The following is a 17,950-nucleotide window of genomic DNA, read 5'->3' on the forward strand; positions in this document are numbered from 1 at the left end:
GCTGCCTCTCCTGCATGGCAGGCAGATTCTTTTCTCACTGAGCCAGCCTAAAGCCTAGTCGGCTCTTTGTGGCTGGTTGTCTTTTGGCATCTCGATTTAGAAATCCGAGCCATTCAGAAGCTTAGATTTTGGTTTGCCTACGGAGGCCACATAGCCTCAGAGCTGCCTCAATCTAATGGCCTGTTTAATTAATTTAACAAAATTAAAACCTTAAAAGCTTAAATCATATAATTTCATAAGGGTTCTATCACAAGGACAGAATATGAAAGGGTTGTGTTTATATATTAGGGGCATTAAGGTATTTAAAAATAATCAATGGATCAGCATTTCTACTATTCTTCTCTGACAAAAACCAGTGTCAGAGCAAACATATCATGAAAATAACACATGGACACTGATACTATATATACAACGGACACACTTTTTAGATTTGGATGTTAGATAAAAGACAGTATTTTCATTGCACAACTAAATATAATTTAATTTTATACCTTATTACAGTGTTCCATAAATAAATTCACAACCAGGATATAAAAAGCCCCTTATCACATTACATTTCCTCTTTGGAGCTTAGAAAATGTAACCATAGCCTGGTCTCAGAACCTTCCCTAGGACTCACCTAGTAACTTCCTGGACCCCTCACTTGCGTTCTCCATTTCAACTCTGCTCTCTGTAGCCTCCCCACCATCAGCCCTGCTGCACGTTCTCCCACTGCCCACCCTGCCCAGTTAAGGACACTGGCCTCCACCCAGCCCTGCACTCAATCCTCTCTGCACTGCACCACTGCACACACACAGAGTCCAGGCCTCTTCGGGAGGCCACCGTGAAAAAGCTTGTGGTGGCCAGCTAAGACTCTCTTCCAACACCACAGCAAACACGCCCTCCCCTGGACTGAGACTCCAGCCCAAATAAAGCACCTGTTGGATGCAAGCATAGAACTAGGCACTGAGATGGGGATTAAGATGTCCATCCAGTGCCCATCCAGTTGCCACATTCATGCCCCCAGGAGACGGTCCTCAGGCCACTTCAAGAGTCTACTGTTGTTAATCCATGCAGACAGCACCCCTGACTCCTATCTTCTCCCCTCAGCACTCACATCTGAGTCCCAACCGTTTATTTGGATTCTCCCCAGAAATCTGGGGTCCCCATGAATGGCACAGACAGTTAAGGATGGAAAGCCAATGCTCTCTATGCAGGTGACCCTGCAGCTCCAGGGCAGCAAAGGCAGGCTCCAGTTCTTGCTGGAATGAACGGCTGCAGTACACAGGCACATATCTCACAAACCCAAAGGAACTTGCCTCACCCTGCCCAGGCAGGGGCCAAAGTATTCAAAGGAATGGGGGAACGGGTGTTAAATATCCAGACACCAAAGTCTGCATAAAGGAAATGTCCCACCTTATACCAAATGTGGAGACCAAGTCTCCTTAAAGTGAAAGTGTTGGTCACTCAGTCATGACCAACTCTTTGTGACCCCGTGGACTGTAGCCCACCAGGCTCCTCTGTCCATAGAATTTTCCAGGCAAAACTGGAATGAATAGCCATTTCCTTCTTCAAGAGATCTTCCCAACCCAGGGATCAAACCTGCATCTCCAGCACCACAGGCAGATTCTTTACTATCTGAGCCACCGGGGAAGCCAAGTCTCCTTAAGCACACGTTTATGCCTTGGCACGCATTCTGTATTTGTGCTCATTTTGAGCACCCTTATGGCTGTTCGCTCTCTATGGCCTCCTCATCTTGTCCCTTCAGCTCACTGACCAGTACCAGTATACAGTCTCAGGAACTACCCTGAGTAGCACCTTTCCCAGCCAAACTGAGCCTTGAGAACCCTCCTCCCCACACTTCCCTTCTAGAAGCTTCCATCCAGTCAGCCTCATTCCTTCCCACACTGCCAGATGCTGTACTATCACACCACCGCCTTGAAACACAGTTTCACATATTCCTCTCAAAAATCTTAGGACTCTCCAGATTACACACTCATTCTAGAATGTTTTAGTAGTTCATGGCCAACTTTTTTGCTTTAAAAATAAAAAACTGGCAGGAAATGACAATATCCAGTAATATCACAACATAAGCACTATCTCTAGAGGAAGGAATAAGACATCATCTAATATTGTTATCAAATTTTCAACACCCTAAACTCTATAATCCTTTACGTGAGGGATGAATTGTGCTGTAGAAGAGTGTTTGGCCTTTCCCCCCCGCCGGGACTGGCTGAAAAAGTAACCTCGCTTGCTAGAAGTCCAGTTTATTCTTAAAGGGTCCAGCAGATGGTCTCATAGGTCAGGCCTGAAGAAGATAGCATCTCTTTAAACAGGACAGATTGCTTTGGTTTTCTCAGGAAAGCAAGAGGGAAGAACATCTTATAAGTGGAGAAGAACCTGGATGAACCCAGGGGAGATCCGTGTTTAAGAATCCAATTGAAAGTACAAAAGAAGAATTTAAGGACTGCTGGCCACCACAGGAAGTTCTATACTGCACACAACAGCATCAATTATACAAGTTCCCATTCATCTATTCATTCCACGTGTTATGTGCCAGGCATTGTGTAAACTCAACCCCTGCCCTGATCCAACTGCCAGTAATTTATTAGAAGGTTTTGTGTAAATGCTGGACTTCACAGGGAATGGCTGCATTATTACAAGCAATAAGCACTTGGTTCTTTTGTTCAGGGTTTTGCTAAGAATTGTGCTTAAGATCATGTGCACATCACTGGATGATAAGACATCCTCCCATTTATGTCACAGAAAAGGGCTTCCTTTTAAAGTGTTATTTTATAGTAAACACAGGAGACAATTCTAGCTTCTTGAGGTTTATATTTCCAACAAGATATATATTTATCCAACAGGATATATAGACAAATACATTGTCTCTGCTCTACAGCAAACAAGTATGTTTAAAGCAGACATACTATTATGTTAACCACTGTTTCTTTAAAAGAAATCAGCTGACCTCCTTTTCCTCTGTATCTACGCTTCCTTGAAAAAGAAAATTAACTGTTTCAAACCTATCTGCTCTTAAAATAGCTTATGCAGCATTAAAATACATGAGAAATAGGTTTAGCGTATGTGTAGGAAGCATCAGATAAGTTATTGTCATTATTTACTCAGAAAAAAATAGTTAATAATAAAGGAAAGAGTGAGGGAAAAAACCTATTTGAAATTTCCTCTGCCCTCTGGGTGTGGCCAGCAGGGAAGGTTTACTGCTTAATATGAAAGTCAACTTTCTGACTGATACTTTGCAAAGGTCAGGCAAGTCCTGCAGTGCTACAAAAAAGTTAATTTCCTGTTCCATTTTGCCTGAAGCATCTGTGCAGTTTGGCTAAATTAATGCTAGATTTTCCACCAGGCAAGAACCAGACTTAGGGCTGAAACTGTTGGAATACCAGTATACTTCCTACTGCTTGTTTAAGAAACAGTGAAACTCAATTGTGCTTAGTTGCTCAATCCAACTCTTTGTGACCCCATGGACTGTAGCCCACCTGGCTCCTCTGTCCATGGGGATTCTCCAGGCAAGAATATTGGAGTGGGTTTCCATGACTTCCTCCAGGGATCTTCCCAATCCATGCATCCAACCCAGGTCTTCCCCACTGCAGGCAAATTCTTTACTGTCTGAGCCGCCAATTATGACAGAGCAATTCTAGACTTCTAGGGGCATTCTGAAACATAACTGTGTAACCTGACATTTGTAGAGCACACAATACTTATAACTTTTTAATGAAAAAAGGACTATTCCTGGTATTCATGGTTATGTTGCATATATGTGCATTCTTTTCCCTCAAGACACGCCAAATGCAATGAAAATATTTTCATGACATTTTACTTTGGGATGTGTTAAATTAATTGAACAATGAGACCAAGAGACGGAGGTGGCTTTAATGCCGTGGTGGTCTATATTAGCAGATCAAAGTGGAGGTTTTGAAACTGACACTTAAGGACAACCAGTCACAAGCAGCAAAGAGGGTTTCAAGCTACAGCCAACCAACAATGTCCTTGTTCTGCCTCTCCATTTTCTCCTTAGTAGTTTCTCCCTGGACTTTTGCCCTCCAAGCGCTCCTAACCACTTCTGTTTTGGCACTGCCCAGTTGGAATCAAGTTTTGCTCAGACTCTTAAATTTTTCAGTATGCTTCAGTTTGCACGCATGCCTGCTCAATCACTTCAGTCATGTCTGACTCTTTGCGACACCCTGGGCTATGTAGCCTGCTAGGCTCCTCTGTCCATGGGATTCTCCAGGCAAGAATACTGGAGTGGGTTGCCAGGCCCGCCTCCAGGGGATCTTCCTGACCCAGGGATCGAACTGGAGTCTCCATCTCCTGCACTGCAGGCAGATTCTTCACCGCTGAGCCCCATGCTTCAGTTTATCATTTAACAAATATGATAATGTTTATTTCCCTGCCTTTTATAATCTCAGTGTTTTCCAAAGCATTCTGCCTAATTTGATCAGGTAACATCTGTGTAACAGGCATTTCCATCTGCAAGCCACAGTCCAGGAAAATGAAACCCCCAAAAGTCAGTTATCCAAGGTCACTTAACTTTTCAGCATAGGTACTGGGTCCCTGGGCTTCCCTGGTGGCTCAGTGGTAAAGAATCTGCCTGTCAGTGCAGGAGACCCCGCTTCAAACCCTGGGTCGGGAAGAGCCTCTGTAGGAAGAAATGGCAACCCACTTGAGTATTCTTGCCTGGGAGATCCCATGCACAGAGGCACCTGGCGGCCTACAGTCTATGGGGTCGCAGAGTCATAAGTTAGCCACTGAGGACGCTAGCATTGGGCTCCCATCTCCGGGTGTCCTCTTTCTCCTGGAGACGGTGGGGGGAGCGGGGAGGGGTACAGCGCAACCTGCCTCAGATACAGGGACCTTTAACAGTTGTTCAGGAGGTTCCCAGAAATCTGCACTACCAGCCCCAAACCATCGACTTTTTCTTATGTCAAAACAAACAAGAAACACCAGGATCCTGGAGTAGCATCACTATTCAAATAAATTCTCCTTTCTTCCCCTAGATTGTCATCAGGCTTTTTCCCCTGCCTGACTCTCCCAGCCTGAAGTGGGGAAGCCTCTTCCCCAGATCCCTGTCTTAGTCATGGTCATAATACACTTGGGCAGCAGATACTAGTTTCTTTTTGTCAAGATCAGGTGTGACGTATGTTCTAAGAAATTGGTTATTAAAAGAATTTAAATGTGAAAATTTATAAATAATTCACACTTTGTAAACCAGGGGACACGAGCTGCATTCCCACTGTTTGCAAACAAACACTTTCCTGAGTGGGAGAAGAAGGCAGTATTGTGCAGAGCCCTGGAAAACCAGTGGAATGTGTCTGCATTTGACTGCACTGAGTGTCACAAGAGAAAAGTGACGGATGGTTAGCATACGACATGCTGCTTTAAACATTTGCCTAAGCAGATATAATGGAGAAAGAACATAGGGTGAGAATCAAAAATATGTACTATATATGTGAAACAAATAAATTTAAAGTGCTTATTTTTGAGGTCAGAGCTCAAACATAGCTTCTTATAGGGAGCAGGAAGAACACCAATGTTTAACGAATGCCAATTCTGATTGGCCACCATGCTTGCTGTTTTCAAACATGTATTTTCACCAGTGAGGTTTACTTAGCCTCATTTTTCCAATGACAAAATTGAGAGTTTAGAAATCTAGGTAAAATCTGTCTGTGTGTGATAGCTAGTAAATCACACAGCTGGAATTTGAACCAATGTGGAGGAAAGCTCATGCTCGTTCCAGAACATCCTGATGCTCTAATAGACTGCTTAGTCAACATACTAAACAGGTATGGGGTTAGGAGCCTTGCTGAGGACAGTCAGACCTGTTCTCCCCAGGAATATTCAGAGTCTCCAAGTCTCCCCCTTAGAGAGTTCTTCTGACTGGGCTGCAGTATAAACAAACTGGTAGGGGGTTTCTATTCAGAGTCCTCAAGTAAAGATTAACAAAATCAAAAGTAGTTTTATTTCAGAACATATTGATAGGGCCCATTCTGTATCCTCAAGTCTATGTGCTCTTTTAGTTATTACTATGGTTCATCTCTTAAGTACCCACAGCCTCTGTTAGTGAATTTAATTGAAAGTTCAACAATTTTTTTTTCATTAATATCCTTATCTATAATGAAATCTCAATGCATCTTTTATCATTATGTTCCTTTTTTAACCCTGTGCCAGATAACCAGGATGTTTTGTTTTGCTTGTTGAGCCCATCTCTGTAAAGTACAAAAGTTGACAGAAGATTTTTACCTTGCAGATTTCCAACTTTGGTATAGTTTCTGTTACAGAACATAATTTCTATTTTAGAACATGAGCTAATCCTTTTAGTGAGAATGGCTCCCTAGAAAAAAATATCCAAAGGAAACCAAAGGGAAAAATAAAACCAAGTCATTCCTTTCACCCCAAAGGCCACAGATTCAAAGTTGATCATATGAAGCACTTTTTATGTCAGTGTATCCCAGAGGTTTCCATTTCAGAGGGTTTAAGCTTATGTGAGTTTCCAATTCCATTAGAACAAGAAACAGAATTGCTTACAGGGAGAAAGAGGTAGATGCTATTGCTGCTATTGGGAAAAAACAAGAGAGAATGACACCTCTAAACTGAGTAATTCCTTGATTCAAAGGAAATTTAACAAACTTGCTTAAATATAAGCTTCATCAGGACCTCAATAAAGTTTATCTAACATAAGCAAAATTCACAATTGTATAAAATCCTCTCAGTATGAATAATTTTTCAAATTTCATTATAAAAATTTGACATACAAGCATTAAATCCACAAGCATTAAATGCTCATCACTAGCCCAACCAATTCTAGGAAAATTACATACCTGTTAGTATGCTGACAACATCTCCTGAAAGCCTCCAATACATAGACCTATTTAGATGCCGTCAGCACGATTTTAGAATATTTACATCCAAATCTATTTAAAATATAAAAATATGTAAAAGAAAAAGTTCAATTTTGGGAAAAATCAATCTGGTAAAAAATGGAAATTGCTTGAGACAAAGAGAGGTGAAATGATGGTGACAGAGAAGTGACGAGGGTTGGGTATTAGTTAGCAAACATACAGGTTGCTAACATTTCTTTTTATAACTTATGATAGATACTTTTAATGCTTTTGAACCATGGTACTGGAGAAGACTCTTGAGAGTCCCTTGGACTTCAAGGTCAAACCAGTCAATCCTAAAGGAAATCAGTCTTGAATATTCACTGGAAGGACTGATGCTGAAGCTGAAACTCCAATCCTTTGGCCACCTGATGGGAAGAACTGACTCACTGGAAAGACCCCAATGCTGGGAAAGATTGAAGGCAGGAGAAGAAGGGGACAACAGAGGATGAGATGGTTGGATGGCATCACCGATGCGATGCACATGAGTTTGAGCAAGCTCCAGGAATTGGTAATGGACAGAGAAGCCTGGTATGCTGCAGGCCATGGGATCGCAAAGAGTCAGACATGACTGAGTGACTGAACTGACTGACTGACCGGTTTAGATATTCAAGGATGTTTATTTACAGGAGAAGAATCCCAAAGGGACAAATGAGCTGAAAAGAACAAGAAAGATGGGTGATACTGATGAAGCAAATTCGATTAGCAAAATGGCAAGATCATTACACCAGGCGAAAGTGCAAGAAATGGTACAGAAAGGACTTCAAGAGATACTGGTACAGGAAAAAGATGGAGTGGAGGACCTGAGGTTCAGCGAAGGAAAAAAGAAAGAGGAGGAGTTCCTCTAATTTCCTGGCCTCTGCTTTAATGAGGACTGTCTCTGACCCTCCAACTCATGATTCATCTATTTATTCATTCATTGACTACATATTTATTCAGTGCTCATTACATGTCAGATACTATTTTGGCACCCAGGATGTAGCAATAAACCAGTCAAATAAAGTTCGTGTTCTTAAGGAACTTATATTCTATGGAGGGAGACAGACAGGAAACAAATATATATTTATTCAGGGTCAAAATCTTAACTGCTTTCCCCTACTCTACGCCCAACTCATCTCTCCACATCCTCAGCTCTAACATGTGGTTAATGCTAGCCTCGTAAACTTAAAAAAAAAAAAATTCAGCTCAAACTGTAGACCTTGCTTAGAGATAAGCAGGCCTGACTCTGAGTGACATATCAGCCTCCCTAGGTTTCCTCTTGATTCTGAAGGCTCATTTTACTGTGAAAAGGCAATAGCTGAGAGGCTGAAGAACAGGGAGAGAAACTCAGCAAGGCTTTCCTCTCAGACTCTCCTTACCCAAGTACTCATGGTCATTACAGCAATAACTCTGCTCACCTACTTCGGGAAGGCCAAATGTGAGGGTCTATAGAAACTACATAGGTGGGTAAATCCTTAAGAAGATTCAATAATAATTATTCTGATAGTTAACACTAACTGAGTACTTCCTACTTGCCAGATACCTCAAGCACTTCACATGTTTTCTCTCATTTAAGCCTCGTGTTAGCCTTGTAAGATGGGTGATAACATATACATTTACAGGGTAGGAAACAAAATACTGAAGAGGGCAAGAAATGTTCCCAAGGGAGCCAAGGAATCAGTGGTACTGATTCACTTGTGAGCTCCTGGTCTGAAACCTCTATCTCCCCCGCTTTATTAGTTTCCCAGGACTGCCTTTTCAAAGTACTACACATTGAGTGGCTTAAAGCAAAAGAACAGTATTGTCTCACAGTTCTGGAGGCTAGAAATCAGAAACCTAGGTGTGAGCAGCACCACGCCCCACCCCCTCGAAACCTGCAGAGGAATCCTTTCTGGCCTCTTCCACACATCTGGTGGTTTGTTGGCAATCTTTGGGATGCCTTGGCTTGCAACTGCATGACTCTCATCTCTGAGGCGGCGTCCCAGTTGGTCTGCCTGCCTTCAGTTCAGTCCCTCCAGTCCATTCTGCAGTGTGCATTCTGGAGTAATCTCTCTAAACATAAATCTAATCATGCCACATTTTGCTTTTCATTCTTTGGGGGTTCCCTGTTACCTTCCAGAGAGAATCTAGCTTCCGTATCATACTCTCATTTCCAACAACTAGACATCTAGACCTTGCTGAACTCTCTACCTCATCAATTTGCCTTCTTGCTCTGCTTCTCTTAACACATTACACACACACACACACACACACACACACAGAGGCTAATTTTTTCTTTGCACATGCAGTGTTTTCTCTTTTCTTTCTCTACCCTTTATAGTTCCCTCTCATCTTTCAAAATATTGTCTTGAAGTTATGGGTTTCCTGACATTCTATTTATTTACTTGCCTGTCTCACAGTGCCTTTTATTAGTTCATTTAGGTTTTTCCATTACATCTTATGGGAAGACCCAAATGAACTTATTGATCAACCCAATATTTCTGTATCACCAGTACCTGGCACAGTGGCACATATAAACTGCTCGACAAATATTTACTAAATGAATGAATAAGTGAATGAACGAATGAAAGGGATGAGAAGGAGAAAAGGTAAAGAGAAAGAGAAAGGTTTCTTTCCCCCCAGTGGGAGAGGAGAGTTCTTAGTGAAATAGTTACAAACATCTCATTTAAAGAAAGAGATGTAATTTCCCAAGAGTGGGTACATATTTAGAAATTTTGTGTAGATTTCAAAAAGCAAAATTAGCACAAATATCAGATCAGACACTAGATCACCCTGCCTCACCTACCCTTCCAGTGGCCATTTCGCATGCCATTGTTGTGATCATAAAGCTGTGGGACACTTCACCACTGTGGCCATCACAGACCTGGAAACGTCTATGCACAGTACAGATTGAAAGGGAGGGGACCACTCCAATTTTTCCCTGGTGGCACTGCACCCACTGAAACCCTGACCACCCACCCAACCCATGGCCACCTGGGAAGTCAAGGCAACACTACTTAGAAGTAGCATGGGACCAATTCTAACAAATGAAAGACAGAAGAAAGAAAACTAGAGACACAGATAAATTGCTTGTCCTTCCTGCCTTTTTCCCCCAGTGCCTGTTCTGGGATGTAATAGTTTAAAATGGCCTCTCTGGAAATCTCCCAATAATTCACCCATTTGTGTTTGCTCTCCTTCTTCCTTTATTTCCCCTTCTCTAGTGTCCCTGGGATTGTACCAACCGATAAAATGTTAGCATCTAAGTGTTTGCCATGGGCTCTGTTTCTGGGCTATAATTTTTAGAAATTTTCAGATGTTAAGTATATTATGTATTATGAAGAACACAAGCAGATTAAACAAAAAAGTATTTACAGCGAAAACATTCATTTACATTGGTTTATGGTTGGACACTGGGACAGTAGTTGTAGGGAACAGTCGCCACAGAAAGAATAAAGAAGAAATGGAGAATGAAGAGTCAGACAACAGAGAAATAGTCAGTCTCCTTGTGTAGCATCAACAAGAGATAATAAGAAACACATGGCCATGGTGAAGACAAATATATTCCCCAAAGAGCTAAGTTTCCATTAAAGGAGCAGATACCAAGGAGATTTTCTTCCATTGTGTCTGTTTATAACTTAATGTGCTCCCTATGTTATGAGATATTGAAGTATTAGATTCTAGGAAAATAAACAAATCCACTGAGTGACCTATTTTAGTGAAGATAACTGAAACTGTCTTCAGTTTATACATTACATTGAAATAATTTTAAGAAATAGCACAAGCAATGAATGTTGAGAGAAAACCCAGAAGAAATAACACAAGTACATCTGCTTAGCAAGGCTCTTTGGAAGCTTAAATGGAAAAAAGAATTAAAATTTGGCCAGAAGAGCATTTCCTCACTATGGAAAGTTGGCATATTCTATATACCATGATCTCAATCTGTACTGAAAACAGTTTTAGACACTGAACCAGATCCCAGTTAGAAAGGTGTAAAGAGCACAGTCACTCACCTTTAAATATTTGCTACTACAGAACCTTCTATTACTTGGCAGATACAGCACAAAAGTTTCTCTCTGAGATACAACTACAACCAAATCGACTGGGAAATACTTATTGCTTATTCATGAAAGTATGAAAACTATGATTCGAGAAGTACTCTGTGAGTATACTTTGGTTTTAGACTGCTTATGCCTGCAGACACTACAGCATTCATTGAAACACTTTTTGCAAATGTTCTCAAGTGGATTCTTTCAGATTTTTTTTCCTTTTTCAGATTTATAAACTCAGACCCAACTTACACTTCCTGAAGGGGCAGTTTAAATGCACTTTAAAGTTTAAATGTACTGCTTCTTAAGCATTTCTTAATTCCCAGTATTTCTTTAGGTCTGAACATCTGAAGAGGATCATAGTTTCTCCCACATAAGACAACCACACATGCATGTACACACAATTCTTTGCATAAAATGCTTAGGTTTGGCAGACATCTTATACTTCCAAATACTTTCTGGAATCTGTGAACCTTAGGTCAAAACCAGATGTTTTAGGTAACTTTAATAATCACCTAAAGATGGATGGAGTCAAGTAAAGGAAAGCCCTGGTAACATGAATATTTTGGTTTGACAATAAAATAACAAACCTCAAAATTTATAGCTAGAAACAATGCTTCTTCTATTAATGCCTAAAAAGCTATATTTTAGGTCTTGGGGGAAAATCTAGGTAGCATTTCATCAGTTATCTTTTTAATGAGCTTCTTAAGTAGCTGTTTTTGAGAAGGATCTACGTAAAGACCCCAAAGACATTTCTTTCTTCATTTTAGCTATATGATAGAATATTTAATCTTCAAAAAGGGATTATTATTTGATTCTTTTCTGGAACATACATTGCAAGGAGAACTCATTTATATTCAACTAACCTCCATACGATACTTTCTGGCTCTAAACCAATGGCTGGCCCAAGTAAAGTTGAAAATAGAGGTACACAGCGAATGTTTGGAAATTCAGTTTTCATATCTATTGAGCTTCTGAACTGTAACTGTGATTTCAGAATCTTGCTTACAGTTAAAATATTTAAGACTGTGGAAAAAAAAGCATCATGTGTTAGGCATTTTTAGTGAAGAACATTCTAAACTGAATGTTTTACACCAGCAGCCAGTAAGTTTCAGATGGTTTATAAGTGGCAGAAGGTCCAAAGCTAAAATGGAATTTTCTGTGACAGCTTACAAATAACAGTTAACATATGCCTAAGTTACAGGCAACAGCAGGAGTCCATTGTAAAGTCAAGTAGTGAGTAAGAAAGGCTGTAAGTTAATGAATAAAAAGCTTTTCTTCCAAATTCTTAGCCAAAAATTTAAGTACTTAAAGAGCAAAACCATCTCAAGTATTTTTAAAGAAATTACACTCATTGGAAACAAACAAGAAGTGACTTTCAAAGTCAAAGTTTATACCCATCATGAATTTGATGTGTTATGTTAATGATGATATAAATTAATAAAAAACACAAATTCTTCAATTACTTTAGCGAATTTAGCATTTGATTCACACTTGCCATTGAAGTTTCATCTAGATGTGTTCCTAGTTTTATTATTTGTTTTTTTGGTCATATATCTTGGTCAAGCTATTTCTTGACATTGATGATAAAATAAAGTCACTCGAAAGTTTTCAAATTTTCTTTGTTCAAATCTGATATTATTTTGTGTTTCATTTAGTTCTTTCAGTTGTGGTTTCACAAATTGTTATTAGAGCTTTGAATTGACTTTTATTTAGAGAATCAGTCCTGCAATAGGGACTAGATGAATGTACCATGTCATAATACTTGCCTAAATACTGCCTTGAGTGTCATCATACCTACATTACCAATCTTAAAGGGTTATACATCTGAAATATGTGAAAGTTTTTTTTTTTTTTAATTTTTTGTCAACAATATTTTCTCTTTTTAATTTTCAAAATTCTTTTTAATGTTAAAGGTTTTAAATCAAGATGGTATGGTGGTAGCAATGATGGTAGCAGTATTTGACAAGATATTTGACAAGAGATTCTGCTCCAAACAATAACCATGATCATAGAATCTACCTAACTCTACAAATGTAAGCTAGCTCTTACAGATTCCTAAATTATCTTGCTACACTACCTGCTGTAGCATAGAAATCAGTGATTTTGTTATCATGAATATTTGTGCCTGTGTTTTTCTGTTTTAGGCAGGTTTGTTTTAAAGGTTTTCATTTCACTAACAGGCACAAACAGAGTGGTATATTAAAAGAAAAGCTCTGTGTATTTCCTTGTGCCTTGTATTTTATCCAACACTTGACAAGTAAGATTAGTAAAGTTAATTAGGATAGTATAAATATAAAATAATCTGTATTTTCCTAATTCTATAAGCAATAAAATGCACTGTGTCAATTCTTTTGAAGAAACCTATTAGACTATTTTTAAATGCTTCAGAAATAAATATATTGCTATAGAAATATGCTCAGCAATGATTAATAGACATAACCAATTAGAAAATGTAATTTTGGAGTAGCTTGGAGTCTAGAATGGTCCGGTCATTCATACAGACTGCCTTGAGAAAAGAGACAGTCAATGTTTGCCAAGTTTTATGAATCTTTGATTTATGTTCCTGAACTGTAAATCTTCAGATCTCTTAGAACCCCAATTTTTAGAAAAAATTCCCATCACTCCCATCCCCTCCAAGCGGTCTATTTCATTTAGCTGAAAAGAAGTGAAATTCTGAGAGAGAAAATAATGACCAGGACTCTCCGGAAGTAAAAATAAGAAGTTGAAGCTAGCGTGTGTCTCACCGTCATAAGGTCACTCTCTCAGCTGCGTATACTCTGGATCCTTTTCAGACTTCATGGAAGTTAATTTTAGTCTTACAGAAGGGACAGAGAGAAGCAGGCTGCTATCTTCACTGAAAATGTCAAGGTTAAGCTTGTGTCCAGCCTTACCTTTCCGATTTCCTGTCCATTGTCAGAGAGAAGGAAGCACTGCTTGTCCGGGAAGAATCCTTCGGTGCATCTGCTTGCTTGGGTTTTGGTGGGTGTGTTTGGGGTAGCTCCGGGGCCAGCAGCTGCAAGTTTCTTTGTCCCCCGGAGTGTCAGAGTCTGGTAGGACAGACAGATTGCCACCACCAGGCCCACCAAGAAGGGCCGGGGGCAAAACCGCCGACGACAAAACACTGGACGACAGACCATGACCAGTTTAGCTTCACTTGGCCCCTGTCCACGTTGCCGGAAAAGTCACAGCAGCTATTTTTTGTCAGCATGAAAAAGACCAAACTGTCTTCTTTTTCCACAACTTTAAATCACATCAAGACAGCTCCATCTCCACTTAAGAAACTTTCCGAAGCGTCCTGCCAAAGAATCATAGATCCCCAAAGTCTGAGGCGGCTAGTAAGAGCTGTTCCATGGAGGACAGTAAAAAGTGGCCGGCCTGGGTTTAAAAAAAAAAAAAAAAAATCAAAATAATAATAGTTGTAACTAATAATCTGAGCGTACCCCAGGCTGCCAAACTGTTGCTTCTGGTAATGTCTTATTTTTCACAACATCCTTAAACTCACAGTAAAAGCTTCACAGGAAAAGAGAAACAACACCAAAGTAAATCTGGAGGCTAAAAACAGCCCTGGAGAACGCAATAGGTTTAAACCAAAGTGCCTGTTGCACAGCTGGACGCAGGCCAACTCGCCTTAACAGTTCCTCATTTTTCCTCCGGTTTTAAAGCAGTCCTGCCTTCAGTCTTTCATGTTTCGTAACTGTTTCCCTTCATTCCGTTTTAAATTGCCACTTTCCTCTAAGCCTTCACGGCTTTTAACAGAAAAAGGGAATACACGGTCTGAATGGACATGGTTATCATCCGCAGGGTTTGGCTTGTATTTGTTTCATTCCGTTTCAAGTTCAAAGTTCTCTATACTTACTCAGTTTTCATCCTTTTAGTCAGAAAAAAAAAAAAGTTTCCATGATCTCCTAATGGATGGCTGATCAAAACCACTCGGAAGGAAACACCCAGTCGTATGATTCCAATTCATCTCCCACCCACGGACACACACGCGCGCAGACACACAGACCCGCACGCGCGCGCTGGCCGCGCTCGAGGCTGGGAGCCTGGAGCCGGAGGAGCCGGAGGAGCCGGGAGCCCGGCCCGCGGGGAGCCAGCCCCGGGCGGGCGAGAAGGCGGGGCTAAGGCCGGGCTCCGCGGTCCCGGGCGGGGGTGGGTGGCTTGGGGGGCGTCCGGAGCGCGCTTTGAGCCCCGCATCTGAGACTCCTGGCTTCCCCAGACTGGAAGCAACATTGCTCATTTCCCCTGAACTGTGGCCGATCACCCAGAGCTGCAGAATTTTAAATATATATTTGATATCTGTCCCCTTATGTAATTTCTTTTCCCTAATCCAGCGCTGGAAAAACAAATAGCCTTTCATCAGCTGATGACAAAGGTCGAGGGGAAGAGTAAAGCAGACTTGGTGTGTGAGTTGAGAGGATCTTCACTTGAGGGAATTGCGGTCACTGCTATGGGGATAAGAGGGTCACGGGTGCTGTCTGGACCTCCGCACGTGAAAGTCTGTTTTATACGCCGATTCCACTGGACATGATCTATGATCTTTTTTCTGCTCTGAACCCGACTCCTATCACATCATTACCCCTCTCCTGGACTAAACTGCATCTTTAATTGCCTGACACTGGGTCCCGCTAAGGCCTGGATTGTAGCTGACCTTGGTAACTTTTGCTCAGCAGAAAGGGGTACACAGCAGGCTTTGGCTAGAAGTCAGCTCAGTCTAATGCTATCCAGCGTGCCACAAGGAACCCTTAGCAGGGCAAGTCTGCAGACTCCATCCACTTGTGCAGTCAGCTGAGGGCATGCCACGGAGAAAGCAAACTGGCCAGTGCCTGTTGCTCACCTCTCTGGATACCCCGGCTGGCTTAGGCTCCTAGCAGACATTCTTCCACGGCTCCTCTAAATAGGTTTTTGTGACCTGTTTCTGACCCAAACTTGGTCCTGTGAGCTGAGGTTCTCCTGTGAGGCCACACCCCTTAAGAGAGCCCATCCCTTAGGCAAGCTCCTGTCACTTATATTTTGTGAGACGGAGCGCCCCCTACGGGTGCCTCGCTATTATAGATTCAGAGATTAGGGCGTCTCCTCTTCTAGCTTGTTACTGCTGCTCCTGCTAAGTCACTTCAGTCGTGTCCGACTCTGTGCGACCCCATCCCTGGGATTCTCCAGGCAAGAACACTGGAGTGGGCTGCCATTTCCTTCTCCAATGCGTAAAAGTGAAAAGCGAAAGTGAAGACGCTCAATCATGTCTGGCTCTTCGCGACCCCATGGACTGCAGCCTACCAGGCTCCTCCGTCCATGGGATTTTCCAGGCAAGAGTACTGGAGTGGGGTGCCGTTGCAAGACCACCAATACTTGAACACCTTAAAACTTCAGAGAATAAGTATTCACACTAAGGCTAGATTTACCTCGAACCCTTGCATATATCCCCTCCAGTGTGTTTAATATTGCTTGATTTATAGTTTCAGAGTCCTCAATCCCATGACAAATGAAGGCACAGAGGAAAATGAAGTGACATTCGACTTTTAGAAGCCAAGAGAGTATGAAAAGGAAATAGCTAGACAGTAGTGTTGGAAGATACAGTTTTGGTACATGCAATGTAATTTGAGAGACAGTAGGAGTTATGAGATCTCTAAATTGGAATTGTTCCTGTGTTGATGTGATCCAAGGTGAGACCAAGTTCTTCGCTAGATGAAAAGGAAGGGGCATGTATTTCTATCAAGGCAAAAAGTCTGAAGACTGAGTATGAGGAACCTGAAGTGTTATTTTGGGGCATCATTAAATTGTTGAGTACAGGCTATGAGAAAAGGCATAACCAGATGCTAAAATCATATTGTCTTTGAGCTGGGAGAAGTGAAAGACAACAGCATAGTTAATTTTACAGCTAAACTTCAAATAACAGGAATCAAAAATAAGATGGCAAATTAGTGTTTTAGAAATGATACCAGCAGATTGAAAAACCCAATTTTCCGTTTTAACCACTGAGTCTGAGGGAGTGAAAGAAAACAGTAAATAAGAGTATCTGCAGAAGTGAGAAAAGGGATAGTTTATAGGAAGAAGAGGTGGGGAAAACGATACAAATGGACTAGGGAGTCCATTGACAACATTTGAGGTAGCCCCAATCTGGGTAGAATCATGGCACTGCCTCTTATCACTGGTTTTAAACAAGTGTTTTGTGAAATGAAGATAATATTAGTGCCTCCTTTGAAGTGTTGTTGGAGTGACTAGATGACAGAATGTTTAAGTGTTCTGTACACATGTGTTGGAAGAATGCATGCTGATTACATATCTGTTTTGTCTTTGATCCTGTGGCTGAGCTCAGCATCTGTTTTGGTGGCAGATACATGAACAGATAATTATCAAATAATGCGCCTCTTGGAGAAGCCTCCAAAGCAAACACGAGCACTTGGTTTTAGTCCTCTTTCCTTTATTCTATGAAGTGGGGTTGGGTGGTCGATGATGGTTTGGGAAAATGAGAGCAAGAGTGGGATGGGAGTGAGTAGAATGTGGAGGCTACAGGTGGGAAGTATTGATGCCCTAGTTGCGATGGAAGGTGAAGTAGCATGTGTTAGAGTTTGGAAGCATCAGAACAGGGAACAGTGAAGATAGAGAGTAAATTGGTTCAGTGAGAGCAGTAGTAGGGTATATATGAAGCCATATATGAACCTGTGGATTCTGGCAGTGTTTCAGACTGAATGTTTTTGTGCATACAATTTCATAAAGTACCTCTTCTCCTAAATCATTTCAGTATTCAAGGGGCTGTATTTAAGCAGCATTAACCTGGGCCAATAGAGGGGCAGGTCTTTTAGAATTCTATAAATTCAAGGTTGGACAAGCAGTCTTCCTCTTTAAAATTCTCCAACACAAAAGATACTCTTCTATCAAACATGTTTCATTTTGGTTTGGCTATGAAATGGAGGTGAAGGGGGGGTGAATTTAATAGCTGTTGTTTGAAAAATTTACTTTAAAAATTGCTTTATTTTGTAAACAACATAAATAAAGCTATCTCTAATAGAGAAGGTTCCAGTATCTGATCAGGAACTTTGGGAAAGTCATTTCTTTCTCTGAGTGTCAACT

The 17,950-nt window shown here is 41.1% G+C and overlaps 1 protein-coding gene across 2 annotated transcripts in view; it reads right to left on the reverse strand.

Annotated features, from left to right (window-relative positions):
• The window catches only part of CPED1 (cadherin like and PC-esterase domain containing 1), a 305,552-nt gene extending 290,618 nt beyond the window's left edge, over window positions 1–14,934 (reverse strand). The window contains exons 1-2 of one of the 2 annotated variants that reach the window (XM_070466510.1): window positions 14,742–14,934; window positions 13,777–14,260 (exon numbers count right to left, since the gene is read on the reverse strand). In XM_070466510.1, coding sequence (XP_070322611.1) covers window positions 13,777–14,022 — 246 coding nt within the window. In that variant the 5' untranslated portion in view covers window positions 14,023–14,260; window positions 14,742–14,934. Of the gene's footprint in view, window positions 1–13,776; window positions 14,261–14,741 lie in introns of those variants that run through there. The other variant, XM_070466514.1, reaches the window with a different exon arrangement.
• Window positions 14,935–17,950: the final 3,016 nt, after the last annotated feature.

The sequence above is a fragment of the Odocoileus virginianus genome, chromosome 1, assembly GCF_023699985.2.
Source record: "Odocoileus virginianus isolate 20LAN1187 ecotype Illinois chromosome 1, Ovbor_1.2, whole genome shotgun sequence".
Lineage (NCBI taxonomy): Eukaryota > Metazoa > Chordata > Mammalia > Artiodactyla > Cervidae > Odocoileus > Odocoileus virginianus.